The 20,101-nt window shown below is 33.7% G+C and overlaps 1 protein-coding gene across 1 annotated transcript; it reads left to right on the plus strand.

Annotated features, from left to right (window-relative positions):
• The first annotated feature begins 1,488 nt into the window (after nucleotides 1–1,488).
• Nucleotides 1,489–5,886, plus strand: LOC102588841 (L-tryptophan--pyruvate aminotransferase 1-like). Its single transcript, XM_006341277.1, has 5 exons — nucleotides 1,489–1,589; nucleotides 3,945–4,248; nucleotides 4,795–5,075; nucleotides 5,299–5,591; nucleotides 5,684–5,886. Exons 1-5 carry the CDS (start codon nucleotides 1,489–1,491, stop codon nucleotides 5,884–5,886), a joined length of 1,182 nt encoding a protein of 393 aa, XP_006341339.1.
• Nucleotides 5,887–20,101: the final 14,215 nt, after the last annotated feature.

Here is a 20,101-nt window from a genome sequence, read left to right on the forward strand (position 1 = left end):
TTGTCGGTCTAATGAATATTTATCCAAATCACATTGAAAAGAATCAAAACATAAAATTTACTTAAACCATCATATACAAATATTAGAAGTAAATATTTCTATTTAGCTAGTTATATTATTACTCATTAACTGTTTAGTTTGCTTACAATTAATTTATCTATTTAATTAGAGTAGTATCGTGTCTAAAGGAAAATAAAAATAGAATCTGATTTTTATTCTCATTGAATCATATCTATTTGGCATCAATGATGTTATGCAAGTCACTTTTCTTGTTGTCAAACGTCACTTGAATTTTTATCCATGGTCGATTCTTTGAATCAAGATCATTGAAAGATGCCTACACTATTGAATGTAACACACACAAAAGCATTTATCTACCCAACTTTAACACAACACACTATAAATTATGAAGACAATATGCCAATAACATATTATTTAACTCGCATCAACTCTAAGATTCTTTTATAATACTTAAACATATCAGAATCATATAAATACCACGACAATGACTTTTACAATATGTCATGCACCAATCCAAAAATCTGTCCAAAATAAATTATAAGACGAACACAGATTGCTACTTCCATGATCTATTTCCCTCAATCGAAAGAACAAAAAAAAATCCAACAGTATAATAATTTTCTTAAAATTGTTTGTTCCACCTATATTTCTAAGATGCTTAAAACAATAACTTTGATGAACTTGGTAAGAAACAATAACTTTGAAGAACTTGGTAAGAAACAATAAAATCTAAAGAGAATTTTCAAAACTAGAAACTTAATACCAGTAAAGAAAATAGAACCTGAAACATATTAGAAATAGTATAAAAATATTTTTTCTTAATGAAGAAAATTGAGTCCACTGAATGCATAGTGTGTCTTTAAGGAAATTACTCCCCTCAAGTACCCGAGGTCTCACCGGTGTATCGTTACCTAAATTCACGAACCATTCAATAACCATAAAGTACACTTAATTAGAATACTAGATTTAGTAGTAGAAAAAAGAAGTCCAAAAATTTTGTTGTTGAAAATGAAGAGGAAACACCTCTATTTATAAACAACAAAGAGTAGTGGGAACAAGTGTTTATTGTGCCTTATCGGAAAGGTCACAACCCTTTGGAAAAAGTCAAAAAGACATAACCCTTCATAAAAGTTACAACCTTACGGAATAGTCACAACTTTTCATAATAGAACAACTCTTCAGAAAAGTCACAACTCTTCCCAAAAATGATAACACTTCATAAAAGTCACAACTCTTAAAAAAATTCACAACTCTTCATTATTCATTCATATAGCTCTTCATTTTTCATGCATACTTTTAAAACCCAACAGTCACAAATTTAGTTTCCTTTCTATATTCGAAAAGATTACTTGTCTCCTTCCCTATTATAAACCTCAAATCTGTCTTCTTCTCCCATAAGTTTATTTGTGCCTAATTTACGGTTTTAGAATTAGAATTACATTAGAATATAGAAAAAAAGAGAAAAAGATGAGTGGAATAGATGGATGCCTTGTTAACTGTTCTTTAGCCCCTCGTGCAACTCCAGAAAATGACACTAGGGACACTTCCGCCACTATTGTTCTAGATAAGTGAGTATTCCTTTAAAATTGTAATTCATTTTTCTTAGACTGTTTCATATAAGATATATGCTTATGGTCTTAACCAATCCTCATGAGTCAATTTTTTATATATGAAATCACCAATTTTGATGTACTTAATGTTTAACGCTCTATTATATTTTGTGCCCTCTAGAGAAGTCAGTCAAGTTTCATTATGTTAGGGTATGGAGGTTCAAAATGAACATTTATGCATACTTCACAACAAGTTTAGTCTATAAATGTAATAATCCTCAAGATCGATATATATATTTCGCCTTTTTTTCTTTCCTATTTGACACTTTTCATAGTATTGGTTATTGGTTATGGTTATATCTATTTATGACTTAAAAGGTGGTCGGATGTGTTTTCAAAGAGTTTGCAAGTTTTGAAAGTTTGTAACTTAAGTCAATATTGTTTTTAGAGTTCCATGTGCAGCTTACTTCTGCTACTCCCACCATTTTAATTTATGTGATGATTTTTGACTAACACAAAATTTAGCGATAAAAGAAAGTCTTTTCAGAATTACAATGACACAACTGTTTTTAACTTTAGAAGTCCGAGACATGTTCCTAAACTTCTAGTAGCTCGAGATAGTTATCTGAAATTTGTCTACAGAATTTTGTTAAATTCCTAGATAGTTCGGATGGGTTTGGAAACATTTAGCATAAATATGTGATACAAATGGTAAATTGATCACATGGTTACTTAGGTGTGTATCATTATTGTAACTCGTAGAAATTGGTTTAGTCTACATTTAATACTTTCAAAAACTTTAAAGTGAAATAAATGAATGCAAATTTTGTGATCCAAAAATTATATAAATGTTATAATTATTCTAATTGTGTTATAAGAGAAAACCTGGGGATTTTAGTAGTTTAGTTGGTTGACTACTAGTAATTTCGAGTCTTGGGAAACTCTCTGAGCCAACCCGGTCTAGATTGGATAGTTTTAAAATATTTAAGATTGATCACGAGATTCGTAAATGTATTTTTCACATGATTAAATACTTGTACTAAATTTGGTGTTATGCCATGATAAAGTAGAGTTTTATTATTGAATGATGTTATGGACCTATGTTTTCTCTTTCTTTTGAATTATATATATATATTATTTCTTAAAAAAAAACTTTTGAATTATATTTAATGTTTACACTTATTTTATGCTATATTGAAATTTGACATAAAAATACCATATTAAACTTTTTTTTTTTTTTTTTTTTGGGAATTTGAAATAATTAGGTTATATTTTTTATTTCAATTTATACTCTTTCAGTATTATTGACTTGTTATTTTACATTCCTTTTTTACATTTTTCATTTATAATTGATAGATTATCTTTTATTTAAAAAAGATAAATGAATAGTATTATGACATTATATTTATAAATATTAATATTTTATCAAATATTTAGTCCATGATGTTCTTTTCATTTTTATAATTAATTAAATTTAAAATATTATTTATTTGAAAAAATATATGATTTATTTTTTATACAAAATTAGTTACAAATATTCGATTATATTTTAATATATTTTCAAAAATTAATATGTGTCTTAAATATTTAATATAATATCATTTATTAAGTCATGTACTTATCAAATATTAATTTTAATTTTTTGATAAATAACTTTTTTTATAATTAATTTAACTGTGTAATTATATTTATGCAACCAAGCATATAGACTAACAAACTTATGTAATTTCTATATTGCGTAATTACTAAGTTATGTAATTATTACTACCTTAATAATTGTATTAATTTCACTTACCATGTGGCAGCTTTCCATATAGATACTTCAGGATTTATTCTCTTTATTACATCAAGTGCAATTAATAAGATAATCCATTTAAAATTTTGTGTATTAATTAAAAAAATGATTTTTGTGGCAATTAGACTTGTGTCCTTCCCTATCGATAGATCTCAAATCTATCTTTTTCTCCCATAAATTTATTTGTGATTGATTTTAGATTTTAGAAAGAAAAAAAGAGAAAAATATGTGGAACAGATGGTTGTCTTACCAAGGGTTCTTCAGTCCCTTGTGCAACTCCAGAAAATGACACTAAGGACACTTTCACCACTATTAATCTAGATTAGTGAGTATTCTTTTACAATTCTAATTCATTTTTCAATAGAATATTTCATATAAGTTATACGTTTATGGTCATGGTAAATCCTCTTGATTCAATTTTTATATATGAAATCACCAATTTCTATTTATTCAATGTTGAGTGCTTTATTATGTTTGTAGACATTAGGCCCATTTTCAAAATTTTATAGAAATGTTACAAATTGCTCAATTCTTTGTTGGAGTACTAATTTGGGATTTGATTTTTGTTGTGTGTGTAGTGGTGATCCAACAATGTATGAGTCGTATTGGAGTAAAATAGGGAACAAGTGTGACATAACATTCAATGGTGATAATTCATTGAGTTATTTTGCTAATGGTAAGAGATTGTGTTGGTTCTTGGAGTCAAAACTAGAAGAACAAATTAAGAGGCTACACAATGTGGTTGGAAATGCAATTGTGGATGATCATTATATTATTGTTGGCACTGGATCAAGCCAGCTTATGCAGGCTGCACTTTATGCTCTTTCTCCAGCTGATCAACTTGAGCCAATCAGTGTAGTTTCAGCTACACCTTTTTATTCGGTACGTGTTTGTACGATATATTTTTTATTTTAATTGAGATGGATGTCCTAGCCTATGTTTTGATAAAAATTAGTGGTAAGCTATAAGAAGGCGCTATACATTAAGGGTTTAAGACTCAGTAAGGCTAATGATTCCTTTTGACTTTAGATATTATTTTTACATGTCTAATGATGATCAATCTCTAATTAACCTATTAAAAGTAAACGAAACAAGGTGTTTAATAATGTTTCACTTATGCTAACATATCATGTTTCTCGCTGAGACAATGTTGATTGTATCCTAAAGAAACATATATATAGGAACATGGTTCATGCAAAGATTTGCAGTATAGTGCCTGCTCTTTATTAATTAGTCACATGGTTCTTGGTACATATTAGGTCCAATAAATATAACATTCTTTTTTCTTAATCCACCTCAGTGATCACTAGGTCACACTCTTAAGTACAACATGAATTATAATTCTTGGAACACATCATGTGACCTAATTAGTCAAATTTAAAAGTGAGATTTTTTGATTAATTATTAGTAATTTTTGTCTTTTTGCAGGCATATCCAGAAGTGACTAATTTTGTGAGGTCGGGACTACACAAATGGGCAGGAGATGCAATAACATTTCAGAAAAATGGACCTTATATTGAGTTTATTACATCGCCAAATAATCCTGATGGGGTTATAAGAGAGCCTGTAGTTAATGGAGATCAAGGCAAATTAATCTATGATCTAGCTTATTATTGGCCACAGTACACTGCTATTACCTCACCTGCCAACCATGATGTTATGCTATTCACTATTTCCAAATGTACTGGCCATGCTGGTTCTAGAATTGGGTAAGTTTTTGAAACATTAATTACAAGTGAGGTCACAATCACAAAATCAAGCACATCAACAACTATTCTTAGCTTCAAAGTATGAGTGACTAATTCTACAACTCAAACTTATAGGTTACCTAGAGACAATATTACCATTGTTCCTACGCTCCCCTTTCGATATGAACTTTTAGAATTTTACAAATTTCAATTTCACACCAATTATAATTTGATTTGCATGTAGTTGGGCACTTGTTAAGGACAAAGAGGTGGCAAGGAAGATGACAAAGTTCATGGAGATTAGTACAATTGGTGTATCAAAAGAAGCTCAACTCAGAGCTGCTAAAATTCTTGAAGTGATCTCTGATAGCTGTTTGGATCCCAAAATGGAAAATTTCTTTGAATATAGTCGGTCTCTTATGACTGACAGGTGGAAGAGGTTAAGACAAGTTGTTATGGCCAATGCCATTTTTGTTCTCCAGAAATACCCTCTTCAATATTGCCTTTTCACAAAAGACTTTTATGAATCACACCCTGGTAATTATTACAATGTAACATTTTCTTTTAGTCTATCTAAAAAATAATTTAACTTCTTTTTAATTTGAAATTCATATTGTTTTTTGAAACAACATTTGCATGGCTAATTTGCAATGGAGGTGAAGAGGAGGACTGTGAAAAGCTTCTTAAAGAACACAAGATTCATACAAGGAGTGGAAGTAGATTTGGAAGTGAGTCAAGAAATGTTAGGATAAGTATGTTGAGTAGAGATGAAGACTTCAACATTTTTTTGAAGAGACTTATGGCTATTCAAGGACCCACAAATGGAAATTAAGACATATTTATGCATGAAATATTACTTCATTTTCTTTTTGCAGCAATGAAACTTTGATTTTGGATGTGTTGAAGAGTAGAATATTTTCTTGAATTGATAGAACTGGTTGATTAATACAAAAATAGTTTCCAAAATAGAAAAGGGCCAATAATTGTATTTTTTTGGTCTCATGTTCTTTTGATCTTAATGATATTAGATTGAGAAATATATAATCTTCAATTAATTTAAGTGTGTTGAAGTATGATATATTTGGATTATTTTTAGAATTGTATTATTGTCAAATATGAATTAACAATACAAATTCAACATGATATATTCATAACAATACAAACTCAACATGATACATTCCCTACAGCCCATTGGAGGTGTTGCTTACATATTTCCCAACCCGTCTTAATTTTGACTGCTCAATTTTTTTTGGTTTTCATAGCCTATGAGCCCTTCTTGCCCTGCTTATCTTGCAAGGAGGGTCCTACCACACAAAGTAGATGAATTCCTAAGTAGCCTCCAAGCTAGCTTAGCTAACAGGGCTAGATTCTTCCTACTACACTTTTGAACCCCCAACCCTCCCTTTTTCTTGTCCTCCGTTATTACTTCCTAGCATACTAGGTGGAGTAGATCTAGGCAATTTGAAGAGTTGCATCGCATGTGTTGGTATGCTATTTATGTAAGTACTATTTCTTTTCATATGGTTAGCTAATTACTATCAAGTTAAGGGATGCAATGGTTAAATCTAAAATTATAGAAATATTAGTGTTTAAGTTCAACATGATGAGAACTATAGATTACACCCCAAAATATCTAAAATATTGTATGGACATCAGGAACTATAGAATTTTGAAGGTGCCGATAACTTGTAATAAGAAGACGAGATCAAAACAATGTAACGATTTTACTTCCAACACAATCAGAACAAGTTTCATGTCAAATATTCCATCTCATTCTGCTATACAGACACAACTGGGATCCTTATGTGTCATCAGTTGAATTCATTTTATAAAATTATGGTTGGCGGCTATTAGTTTCGGCAGATTGAGTCCTATGAATTTTGTGTGTATTCGTAGATTGACTGATAAGAAAAGGTTCCCTTTCAAATATTCTCTTTTTCTTGTAGCTTCTGTTTGTCCTTAACTAAAAAGTTTAAGTAGAAAATGACTATACAAATCAACAAACTAAATTGAACAGTCAAGTATATTGTTACTTACTTGGTCAACAGAAAAATATCGGTCATCAGTTGAAACAGGTGATGTCGTAGGTGGGACATGTGATTGTTGAGCAGCGAAGAACTCTTGCAGTTTCCTTATTTCTTTCATCTCATCTTCTAAGATAGACAAGCGGTTGTTCAAGGATTTGTTCTCTTCATTCATGGATTTGTTATCCTCTCGAGTTGAACGTAGATTGGGATTCAAGCTGAAGCGTTCAAGAAACTAGGGCAAAGTTCAAGAGGAGAAAAAGATAGAAAGTTCAAGCGTTCTTCGAATTTGAGGATTTTCATGAAGGATTCGATTCCTTCAGGTATGTAAGCTTCCATAGTGTTGGGTTTTTTCGCCCTCACGCCAATCATGTAATCTTTTACCCATGAATTCATTCTTGATGTTGAATTATTGAGTTCTTGAGAAGTTCTTGAATTTAATTGGTAATGGAGTGTTGTTTTGAGTTCTTGAGGCAAAAGTTTACGAATGAGTTGAGTTAATTGATAATTCTTTGTGTGGGTTTCGCTGAAAGTGTTCTATTTCACGAGAATTTGTGAAATTTGACCATAGATTTGCAGTGGTATGAGTTGAATCGAGTTTGGGAGAGGAAGAAAAGATCGGGAAAATAATTGCGCCCAGGTCCGCGTTGCGGAGGCACCTCAGATTTCCAGTACCAAATTGAGCACTCCCTCTCCACCTGTAGAGGCGGGCATAGCGGACTGAATTGGCTTGGCTGCAAGCGTTGGTCTTCCGGACCCATTGGAATAAGAACCTTGAAAGTTACCTGAGTTCTTGGCCCTTTTTGCATATGCCTTAGCTTGACCGTCTTGCCTCACCCCCCCCCCCTCCCCCTCCACTTTCTTAACACAGTATGTCACCTCATTATAGCTTCTCCCTGCAGAAGTCATATGAATAGATAATACTTGCAACTCAGAATTTAATCCCCTAATAAATAACCGGATTCTCTCTTCCTCTGTAGTCATCAATTGAGTAGCATATCTAGAAAAAGCATGGAACTTAGCCTCATAAGCAGCCACAGTCATACCCCTTGCTCCAAAGCCATAAACTCATCTTTCTTGTGATCCCTCAAAGTCCTAGGCACATACTTCTCTAGAAAAAGAGCTTGAAATTGGGTCCAAGTAAGTGGAGGTAAAGTAGAAGATCTGCATTCCAAATAAGCTCTCCACCACTACTTAGCCTCACCTTGAAGTTGGAAAGACACAAACTCAACCCCATGCTGATGAACAATACCCAGTTTATGATGCCTCTCATAGCAATCCATAATGAACTCATAAGAATCCTCATTCTCAGAACCAAGAAACACAGGAGGCATTAGCTTCAGAAACTTAGTCAACATTTCATGCTCATTACCAATCATAACAGAATCGGACAAAGGACGGAAGAAAGCATCATTATCTCCAGTCCCACCCACCTTGGGCGCAGTGCTAGCAATAGAAGGATTAGTAGGAGTTTGAGTTGCTTGAGCAGAAGGAAGCACTCCAGGATCAACCAATCCATTTAAGAACGACATGATTTGTTGATCTAACACTAGATCCAAAGGAGGAACACTTGTAGTCTCAGCCTGCACCTCTCCCTATTGTCCCAAATCCTCAACATCAACATCAACATTCTTCTCTATCTCTTCATGATGCGCAGGAGAGTTTTCATTCATAGAAGCATTCTCAACAGGATCTCCATTTCCAGCAGGTTCTACTCTCCACGACCTCTACCCCTAACTCTTCCTCTACCCCTGCCTCGACCGCGACCTCTCGCTACAGATTCCTCAACCGGAGCATTGACAGGAGCTATGGGTATGACGCCGTTGAATCTAGTATTAACCATCTGCGAACAGAAGAGTGAACAGGGTTAGATACCAATTTGAATCGCCAGATACCAATTGGAATCAAGTCATAGCACGAAAGAAGACAGGAGAAAAATAGAGATTTCCTAAAGTCCTATAGCCTCTCTAAGAAAAGTAAAGGCGCCCCCACACCGTTCCGCGAGACTCTACTAGAATCGTTTTGGTACATCGAGATCAACGAACCTAGGCTTTGATACCAACTTTGTCACGACCCAGACCATCGTGATTGGCACCCATACTAACTCTCCGATGGGAGAATCACTATTACAACCCAAACCAAGCAACTTAAGCAATAACTAAGATATTAAAGTCAAACACTAAGGATTTAAAAATAGAGTTCCCATAAACTCTAACAAAAGTCTAACAATAATAACTAACAATGAGGAAAAATAACCTAGAACCTGAAAATCAATGTACCAAACCATCTAACAATGAACCAAGTCTAAACAAGTAGGGATGCAACCCCAACTAATGAACTACTCAACTAGCTAAAACAAATGTCTAAGTCCAAAAATGGTGGACATAGACGAAAGAGAATTCCATGGCAGCCCGGAAGAATTGGCTCACCCTTGAATTCGAAGTGACGATCAGTGATCTTCTAAGCGAGGTCTATCAATAGCCGCTTGAAGATGCCCTGTAATCAACAAAAATAAGAGCATGTGCAAAATCAGTACACAACCACAGTGTACTGGTAGGATCACGCGGCTATCCCACTAGTTCAACATAAACAAGTCAAACAACATTATAATCACATGCATATATATCAACATAAACAATATTATCAACATTTACGAACAAAGAACAACTTCACATTTTATGTCAAATCATTGGTCCTCTCATGGAATCCAACCCAAACAGTTAGCATGCCGGAACGTGGCAACCGATCCCATATTTATGCCGGAACATGGCAACCGATTCTATTTTTATGTCGGAATGTGGCAACTGATCCAAGTTAGTTATGCCGAATGTGGCAATCGATCCCATTCACACACCACAATCACAATCACAAGTATATCATCCAGATCATACATTTAAGTCATGATTTCATGGCATTCATCAATTATCTATCTCATTTACAACAAGTGTGATCAACATCGCAATATTCATACATATGCAAGTAACATAATGAAGCAAGAACAAGCATACATCACACAATCATAGAATCACAACCATCACCTACCTCTAAACAAGCTTGAAACCCTAAGAAACTTGATCATTCCCTTTCCGGATTCGTTCCGCTTGTTCTTGGTCTACAAACAATCAATATAATATGAGAATCAATAAACAATCATTAATTACTTGGATTACTAACAACTCTATAGACCCTATATCAAACCCATGATCCCAAATATCCAAATTAGGATTGTTTCCGCCATAGAATCTATAACAAAACCCTCCCCCATCAATATTGACTATTACGTTTTACGGATCGAAAAATGGATTCGGGGAGTGAAAAGCTTACCTTTAGCCTCAAGAATGGTGAAAAATGAGTAGGAGTCTCCTGGGGTTCGTTCCTTCGCTCTAAAAATTGAAAAGGGCCAAATAAGGTCGTTTAGGGGTTCATTAACGACTTTAAGTCTCGTCGATCCCACCACAGCGGCCACCACCCCGCCACAATGACCCCGCCAAAGCGGCAAAAAGCGGCGCCAAGGTGGCATTCTCGAACCAGTGAGCTATTTCAAGAATTCCAAAATCCCTGTTTCACAACAAACCTCTAACCCACGATTTCGGGAGTTTTACTCACCCGAATTCAATTTCGTAAAGTCGTACGGATTCCTTAATGAGTTATCTAACTACTCATGTAATGAAAATCATAATTACTTTACCCGATTGTTACCAGATTTCCCTACACCTCAAGGACTCTGATTTTGTCCAAATCTAGACAAGGATGGGAAAATCCAAATACTACGAAAAAGTTTTTCGGCCCCAAATTTTCCCCCGTTGGTTTTTCTATAACGACGGGAATAGGTCATTACAACTGATCCATCTTAGAATCTCATCTTTTAATAAATCAAAACGATAATTAACATATAAGTATCATAATAGTGATATCAAGATTAAGAAAATAGGTACATTTAATTATTTAGAGAATATGTTTTTGTCTGTCATTCTAAAGCAACTGTTTGTACTCAATCTTGTTCAAAACATACAAAATGCACTAGCACAAGAAGTTGGAACTATACCATTCCCATAATCAAGATAAACTACATTAATCTTGTGCTACAATTGTACCGATGACATGTTCAATTTCCATCTTAGATTGTGAACAAAAAACTTTATACTTATAAGAATCAATGATTTAATCCTCTATGTATAAACTTAAACTCTATATAATAAATCATCTACTATATAACTAAACAGACACCATAAACGAATATATGATCTATTAAAAATGAATAAATAAGTATTCTATAATAAAAACTATATCTTAAAACATGGTTAATATTAAATATTCCATCAATCTCCCACTTAGACTTTTAACCATCACGATTGTTATAATATACTATTTTTAAATTCATGGTTAATAGCGTATACCCTAACAATGTCCCACTAAGTTATTTAATCTTGAAAATTGTTAGAATACTATTTCTAAACACATGATTAATAGTATATAACCTAAAAATCTTCCACTTAGACTGTTCACTATGTATTTTCAACTTTCACAGATATTCCTTTAATATTTCTTATCAAAAGGATCTTACCAAGTTATTTTCTTATGCAACTTCGTCTAGTAATGGTCAGTCGTAACTTATCGATTTTGTATTAGATCTTCAGAGGCCCTATAAGTTTACTTCTTTATAGGAGTTCTATCATGATAGTCCTCTTAAACATGCAAAACCAATCAATCTTCGTTATGATTCTCCCACTACGACTAAGAACTACTACAATAGTCACACTTTCATTTTCTTGAGTCTTAATATTTTCCTCAAAACCTTTCGGTATTGAAATATTAACAACTTTTCATGTAGTGTTCATTAATTTGCCAAAATCACTCCCACTACTTAAGGTAGTAGTTTTCTTATGTATAGTAACATTTCTCCCACTACTTAAATGCAATGGACCGTCAACATGGATTACTAAATAGTCCTTTTCTAGAAATTTGACAATTGTCTTAACAATTGCCTTGTTTTCTTCAGGACAATGAAATAAACCTTTTTTCATTCTTTTTGGATATCCAATTAACACACACATTTCATTCCCGATTTAAAAGGAATTGAATTCAAATGTGATATGTAGTTCTTAGAACATATCCTAAAAGAAACAAAACAACAACGAAATAAGTTAATAATTAATATTATCATCTTCATAAGAGTTTATTTCTTTTCTCTTTTACACCAATCTATTATAGAGTGTCTGATGTAGACAATTGAAATGCAATTATTCTATCAGATAAGTGACTCATTTGCTCTGCAGATAGGTATACATCACTACAATTAGATTGCAGTAACTTTATATATTTTACATGATGCTATTTTCATTTGTATTAAAATAATTTGAGTTTATCAAGACATTCAGACTTACAAAACATCAAAAATATATATTCATATCATGAGTAGTAACCTTCTGAAAATCTAAGGATATTCAAATTCACCTCTTGCCTGAATGATCATTTAACGCACAAATAAGAATAGATTAATTCTAACTTATCTCTACCTTTTTGGAAAAAGGTCAAATATACCCCCGAACTTTGAAAATGGTATGTCTAGACCCTTCGTTATACTTTTCATCCATCTCAGCCCTTGCCATCTAATAATTTGTGCAAATTTTCCCCTCCCACTAACGGTACCCTCTTCGTGTACACGTGGCTAAATCCTAAGCCAATATCCGATTGACCATTTCTTTTAACCCAAATCCTAAGAACCCGCCCCATAACCCAATAAACCCACCCAATTTATAAGTAAAATATACTCTCTAAAATCTAAAGAAAAGACCCAAATCCTCAATCTAAATCCAAGAAACAAAAATCAATATTTCGTCAATCAACCCAACCCATCAAACATAATAGACAACACATAGTTTATGCTAGAACAAGTACAATCATGTTAGACCATATAAACTTTAAGAAATTTAATTCAAGAATTACCTCTTGAAGCGTGAGCATATACCTTCAAGTGAATCCACAAGCTAGTCGACAAGCTAGAACCTTCAAGTGAATCCACAAACTAGTCCACAAACTGGACCACACTTCTACGGTCTTCTATAGTTATCCCAAGTTCACTTCCAAACTTTCAATACTTGGGTGGACAAGTATCGTATAGAAAATTTATTTTTTAAAGGGTTAGAAGAATCCCTATTTATAGAGATTTCTTCCTAGTCCAAGGAGAAGGAATACCATGTGTTTCCTTAGAATAGAAAAACATGTATATCTCCCTTTCCTTAGAATAGAAAAAGTCATGTCCTTCTCCTATTTCTTAGAATAGAAAAAGTGAGATACTTCTCCCTTGCCTTAAAATAGAGAAAGACACATACTTCTCCCTTTCCTTAAAATAGAGAAAGACATATACTTCTCCTTTTTCCCTTTAGAATAGATTCTGAGTTCTTGTTATATATAGGCACGGTAGGGACCATATAATTAATTAGTGAGGCTTTCTATTATGAAAATGATTCCAAATAATTAATTTGAATTATTCTTACCATAGTAAATTACAAATTATTCCACTAGAAATTCGTAATTGCACTCTATTTATATTTCGATATTCCCCTATTAAACACATTTGTAATTCCCTATGTTAAGATTAAAGATACTAATAAATTTAAATTATTGACGAACTTAATTCAATGATCAATTTCCTTTAGAGCACTGCCTAACTTATTTCATGTGTCAGATGTATAAATCCACTTGTAAGGTTGCACGATAAAATCTTTTAAGCTTCTCAAAAAAGCATATCATCAATCTCTATATCGAGACATGGATTCTGTCAACTAACTTATTATTTCACCAATATATATTATATATATTATCATCATCCAATCTAGAAGGTATATTGACCCATCACATAATCTCACCTTTTAATAAATCAAATTGATAATTAACATATACAGATCATAATAGTTATATCAAGATTAAGAATATAAGTACATTTAATAGTTTAAAGAATATGCTTTTGTCAGTCAGTCTAAAGCAACTATCTCTACTTGGTCTGGTTCAATACATAGAAAATGCACTAGCACAAGAAGTTGAAACTATATCATTCCCATAATCAAAATAAACTACATATAATCTTGTGCTACAATATTACCGATGGCATGTCCAATTCTCATCTTAGATTGTGAACAAAAAACTTTATACTTATAAGAATTGATGATTTAATCCTTTGTGTATAAGATTAAACTCTATATACTAAATCATCTATTATATAAGTAAAAAGACACCATAAACGAATATATGATCTATTAAAAATGAATAAATAATTATTCTATAATAAATAATATATCTAAACACATGGTTAGTAGTATATATTCCAACAATCTCCCACTTAGACTTTTAACCATCACGATTGTTATAATGTACTATATCTAAATGCATGATTAATAATATATACCCTAAAAATGTCCCACTAAGATATTTAATCTTGAAAATTGTTAGAACACTGATTCTAGACACATGATTAAGAGTATATACCCTAAAAATCTCTCACTCTGACTGTTAACAATGCATTTACAGCTTTCATAGATATTTCTTTTATTTTCTTATCAAACGGATCTTACCAAGTTGTTTTCTTATGCAACTTCGTCTAGTAATGCTGAGTCGTAACTTATCGATTTTGTATTAGATCTTCAGAGGTCCTATCATGAAACCTTTCAAAAGTATAATTATTTATAGGAGTTCTATGTAGAAAGTCCTTTTAACCATGCAAAACCAATCAATCTTCGTTATGATTCTCCCACTACGACTAAGTACTACTACAATAGTCACACTTTCATGTTCTTGAGTCTTAATATTTTCCTCAAAACCTTTTGGTAATGAAATATTAACAACTTTTTCATTTAGTGTTCTTTAATTTTCCCAACATCACTCCCACTACTTAAGGTAGCAGTTTTCTTATGTATTGTAACGTTTCTCCCACTACTTAAATGTAACATCCTGAAAATTTCTAAGTTAAGACTCGAACCATTCTTCATTTACTTGTCGGGTGATTCTTAAATTGTCCATGTGTAAAGTTAAATTCTTTAGTGTAAGAATGATTTTGGATATCAATTAAGGTCAATAGAAACTCCTAGAACAAAGTAGAGTTGAAAGTTTGCTTATCGATTAAGTTTTAATGTAAGATTCTACTTGGGTCAACTTCAAAGGACCATATCTCTCAAAATATAAAGAGTTACGAGACCCATAACCTATCAAATTAAAGGTATTTAAGTCTTCTTTCCAACACCACCAATTTCGCGACAATCCAAGGTTTAAGTAAAACGTTAAGACCATTTTAGTAACCTCATACAGTGTTGTTACGAATTAGCCGACGGAAAAACATTAATTAGGGCCGTTTTTGTCATTTTAGCTCTAAGAAAACCCTAAAAAAAATTATTTACAAATAAAATACCCAAAACAATCAAATTTTCATCTCTTGATCCATCATTCTCTTCTCTCTCAAACCATAACGCAAAACCCTAAGGAAAAATCAATGTAGAAGACTCCATTCAAGATCCTTTCAATCTTTTTTCAAAATTCTTCTTCAAGGTAAGGTTTTCGCCAAGAATTCCATTCTTTCCAACTCAAATTCCTCTATAAAATTATGAATCACTAATGAAAATCATAAATCTTGGCCATAGAGATTTCGAGAAACTAATTCAAGAATCTCAAGAAAGGGTTTCTTGATTGTTTACCTTCAAGCTAGGGTTTCAAGGCTTCTAATTAAGTTCTTCTTCAAGATTCTTTAGCATTCATCAAAATTATTCAAGAACATTGTTCTTTCAGGTATGTAAGGCTATCATATTACTGGACTAGTTCATCCTTACTCCCTACATCAACTTTAAAATTAGTAAAAAAGTAATCTAAAATTCTATCCCTAGATTTGAGTATTCTTGAGATAAGTTGATTTGAGTTCTTGAGTTCCTATTTCTTTTTAAAATTCTATTCCTAATTATTGAATTTCTATATGTTAAGTAATAAAATTCTTGAGTTGATTCGTTCATGTCTATATTTTAGCATGAACCCTATGAATTGAGTATTTTTGAGAGAGAATTATCATTGAGTTATGAGTTTCGAGTTCTTGAGTCCTTAAGTTCCGAGTATTGAGTTTCTATATTGTTATTGACATCCTTGAGTTGATTTGTTCATATCTATAATTCAGCATGAACCCTATTTTGAGTTATAAATCTTGAGAAACTTTTTAAAGCCAACACTTGAGTTTTAGATTAAGTTTTGAGAAAGTAAAAATGAGTTTTAAGAAAAGAGTTTCTAAAATATGATTAGTATGACAATTGAGTATGCCGTCAATGTATGAGCAGTATTGTATCCAGATATACCATCAATGTTTATGCAATATGACTTCTCGAGTCATCAATGATCATATTAAAATATGATTTTGAGAAAGAGTTTTCAAGTATGAATTGAGTAAGAGTATAAGGGGACTATGTATTCCCAGAGGTATCAATTTTTACATTGATAAAAGAGAAACTGAGATTTCTGAATGAGTTATGAGTTCAAAAGATATTTCGAGAGCATTCACCTCTTTTAATAGGATAGTTTGAGCAATTATCTCAAACCAGAGGAAGAGTATCTTTTTTTTTAAATATTGAGCATGAGTATATTTTATTGGGAGTAGTATTGAGCACCTATATGGGGATGAGTTCAGACAGCTCGCATTCCTCATAAACCATGTATGCCAACATGGGTACATGATCATACTCTTTAGATGAATCCTAAGTGCCTTTGGGATGAGCTTAATGTGTCACGCCCCGAAGCTACCCCCAGGACGCGGACACAAGACCTAGGATCATGAGTTACCCCAAGTTAACTTTACTGGCATATCATAAGCATACTAAAGTAACTGAATCAATAAATACTGTGCGGAAGCTAAATCATATAAATAGTCTGAAATGATGGGGAAATACTCATATACTAAATTTGAATATATGAAAATTGAGAGTTTGAATAACAACTGAAAAGTCAAACTCTAATACTATAGATGAATCTAACTATGTCTGAAAATAGCCTCTAACTGACTAGAAGTGTTTGGACATTCCCCAGCTAAATCTAGCAAAACTGAAACTAAAACTAAAAGCAAAGAAAGTCAATCATTTTCAACCGTCCTCAAAGAATGAGAACTCACTACTGATGCTGCTGAACTGAAGATCGGGAACCGATCTATGCGTGATCTGGAAGCTGAGAACCAAAACCTACATCACAAGAAGATGTAGCGCAGAGTATGTGTCAGTACTTGACAAGTACTGAGCATGCAGGATAGAATAAAGCTAAACAATAACATAACTGAACAAGCAATAAAACAATGATATAATTTAAACATGATAAGGATACTGAAAATACTAAACATGACTAAACTGAATGCAATGACCAAGTTTATAAAATGCTGAGACTAAATATTAAAATGTACTCATAACATGGTCAATGCAATAGGATCTGACTGAACTGTGGGAGCTACTAATAACCGACATAAAACCACATGAGCTAAATATGTAGTCCGATATATACGCCTCATCGAGAGGACCCAACATACCCTGCCAGAGGTATAGAGGCATGCTGGCGTGATCACTAAAATGATGCCCACGGAGGGGACTTACAACCTATGGGGCACGTAGTTCTGGGACTTGAGGGTGAAAGACCCTAGTCAACTCGATATTAAGCTTCTCCCAATTGATTAGGTAATTAACATTTTATGAGTGAAATATTGTAATACTGGATAACTAAAAATACTCACATGCTAACTGGAAATGAAACATAAATACGCTGAAAATCAAACATTTAAATCTGAGGCATGTATAACTATAATATTTGACGTTACGTGTGTAATTCATGAACTAAAAGAACTACATAGCTAGGGTTCTGAATTTATAAAGGTATCTACGCAAAACCATACCAAAATCATGATAATCTGATCAAGAACATTAAACCAACTAATTCATAGTGATATGCTGAGATTCTAGAAACCCTAAGTCTAGATAATATTAAGGGAATCAAGAATCTGACTGAATTCTAGGGGCCTAATGGGCAAAAGGAACCCACTAGTGAAATCCCACATACCTGGTGATGAATTTAACAGATAAATCTTTTGATTTCGGGATTGAAACTGATGAAAACCTGTTGCATTCTCGAACTAGGGTTGCTCTACTTCTTTCTCCTCTTTATGTTCTAATTTTTTTCTAAGTTTTTGATGAATGATTTGCGTAGGGTAGATTCTAGTTAAGTTACTAGGCTAAAACTGACCAAAACTACGTAGTTTAGGGATTAAACGACGTAGTTTATGGTCCAATGCTTAAGGAAAACACCAAAAGACCCCTGACTTAATTGTTGTTGGGGTCACCGACGGACCGTCGATCATTTGACGGTTCGTGCTGGTCAACCGTCGATGGGGTTCTGGGGGGTTGAAAATTGGGGTTTGATCCACGGGCACGGACAACGATCCGTAGATACAATCGTGGGTTGACATTTAGAATAATTTTTGAGAGTTTCTGGGGAAGGGTCGCAGGTGGTGCACCACGGACCTGTAAGACGGGTTGTGGGTCCTCCTACGATCCGTGGATGGTGCTCGTGGGTGCCACCTGCAACACCTGCAACACCTGAAATCTGCAATTTGGTTTGTTCTAGCATATGGGGTGTTACATTATCTCCCCCTTGGAAACATTTGTCCTCGAATGAAGACTAAACTAGCTGAAATAGAGGGGAGAGCTGCATCCCCTACCACGAAACACTGGAAACTGATTTTTGACTGAACTAAGTTCCAAGAACATGCAAATACGCTGAAAATGCGAATACCACTGAAGATACATGATGCTAAGACTCAAACTGCCCATGAATGATTGAAAAATTGAAGAGAAACTATTACCTCAAGCAGGAATGGAATTGGAAGGAAAGAGATGAGGATATTTGGCCTTCATGGCTGCTTCTGCTTCCCAAGTAACTCCCTCTACGGACTGACTCCTCCACAAAAACCTTGACTGAAGCGACTTCTTTGTTTCTCAACCTTCGAACCTGACGATCAAGAATCTCAACTAGTACCTCTTCATAAGTGATACTATCCTTCACAGCCACACTTTATAAAGGTATAATAGATGTTGGATCTCTCATACACTTCTTCAACAACGAAATGTGAAAAACCGGATGCACTGCTATCAGTTCTGTTGGCAACTCTAACTCATAAGCTACTTTACCAACCCTTTTCAAGATCTTGTAAGGGCCTACATATCTAGGACTAAGCTTCCCTTTCTTTCCAAATCTCATCACCCCTTTCATAAGCGACACTTTCAGAAAATCCCAATCATCAACTTGGAACTCTAGTTCCCTTCTCCTTACATCTGCATATGATTTCTGGCGACTCTGGCCTGTCTTATGTCTATCCCTAATGAGTTGCACTTTCTACATAGCATCATGAACTGAATCTCGCCCTATCAAGGCTGCTTCACCTACTTCAAACCAGCCAACTGGAGTCTACATCTACGCCCATATAATGCCTCATAAGGGGTCATTTGAATGCTGGAATGGTAACTATTATCGTAGGCGAACTCTATAAGAGGAAGGTGATCATCCTAACTGCCCTTGAAATCGATCACGTAAGCTCTTAACATGTCCTCTAAGGTATGAATGGTACGCTCTGCCTGCCCATCTGTCTACGGATGAAATGTTGTGCTAAGATTAACCTGAGTACCAAGACTTTTTGAAATGACGTCCAGAATTAAGAGGTAAACTAAGGACCTCTATCTGAGATGATAGACAAAGCAACCCCATGCACCTTGACTGTCTCATTAATGTAAAGTGTGGCGTAGTCCACCGTCGAATTTGTAGTCTTGACAGCCAAAAAGCGTGCAGACTTAGTAACTCTATCAACAATCACCCAAATAGAGTCATGCTGTCTGCGAGTACAAGGTAAACCTGTGATGAAGTCCATCTTGATCACTTCCCACTTCCAAGTAGGAATGTTAATCTCTTGAGCCATACCTCCTGGATTCTGATGTTCTACCTTGACTTGCTGACAATTGGGGCACTTAG

The sequence above is a fragment of the Solanum tuberosum genome, unplaced genomic scaffold (assembly GCF_000226075.1).
Source record: "Solanum tuberosum cultivar DM 1-3 516 R44 unplaced genomic scaffold, SolTub_3.0 scf00025, whole genome shotgun sequence".
Taxonomy (NCBI): domain Eukaryota; kingdom Viridiplantae; phylum Streptophyta; class Magnoliopsida; order Solanales; family Solanaceae; genus Solanum; species Solanum tuberosum.

Bases quoted from the DNA above. Each gene is read 5' to 3' on its own strand.
- LOC102588841 (XM_006341277.1), top strand. From the start codon at position 1,489: ATGAGTGGAATAGATGGATGCCTTGTTAACTGTTCTTTAGCCCCTCGT. The intron at 1,590-3,944 runs GTGAGTATTCCT...TTGTGTGTGTAG, and splicing joins GCCACTATTGTTCTAGATAA to TGGTGATCCAACAATGTATG. The intron at 4,249-4,794 runs GTACGTGTTTGT...GTCTTTTTGCAG, and splicing joins CAGCTACACCTTTTTATTCG to GCATATCCAGAAGTGACTAA.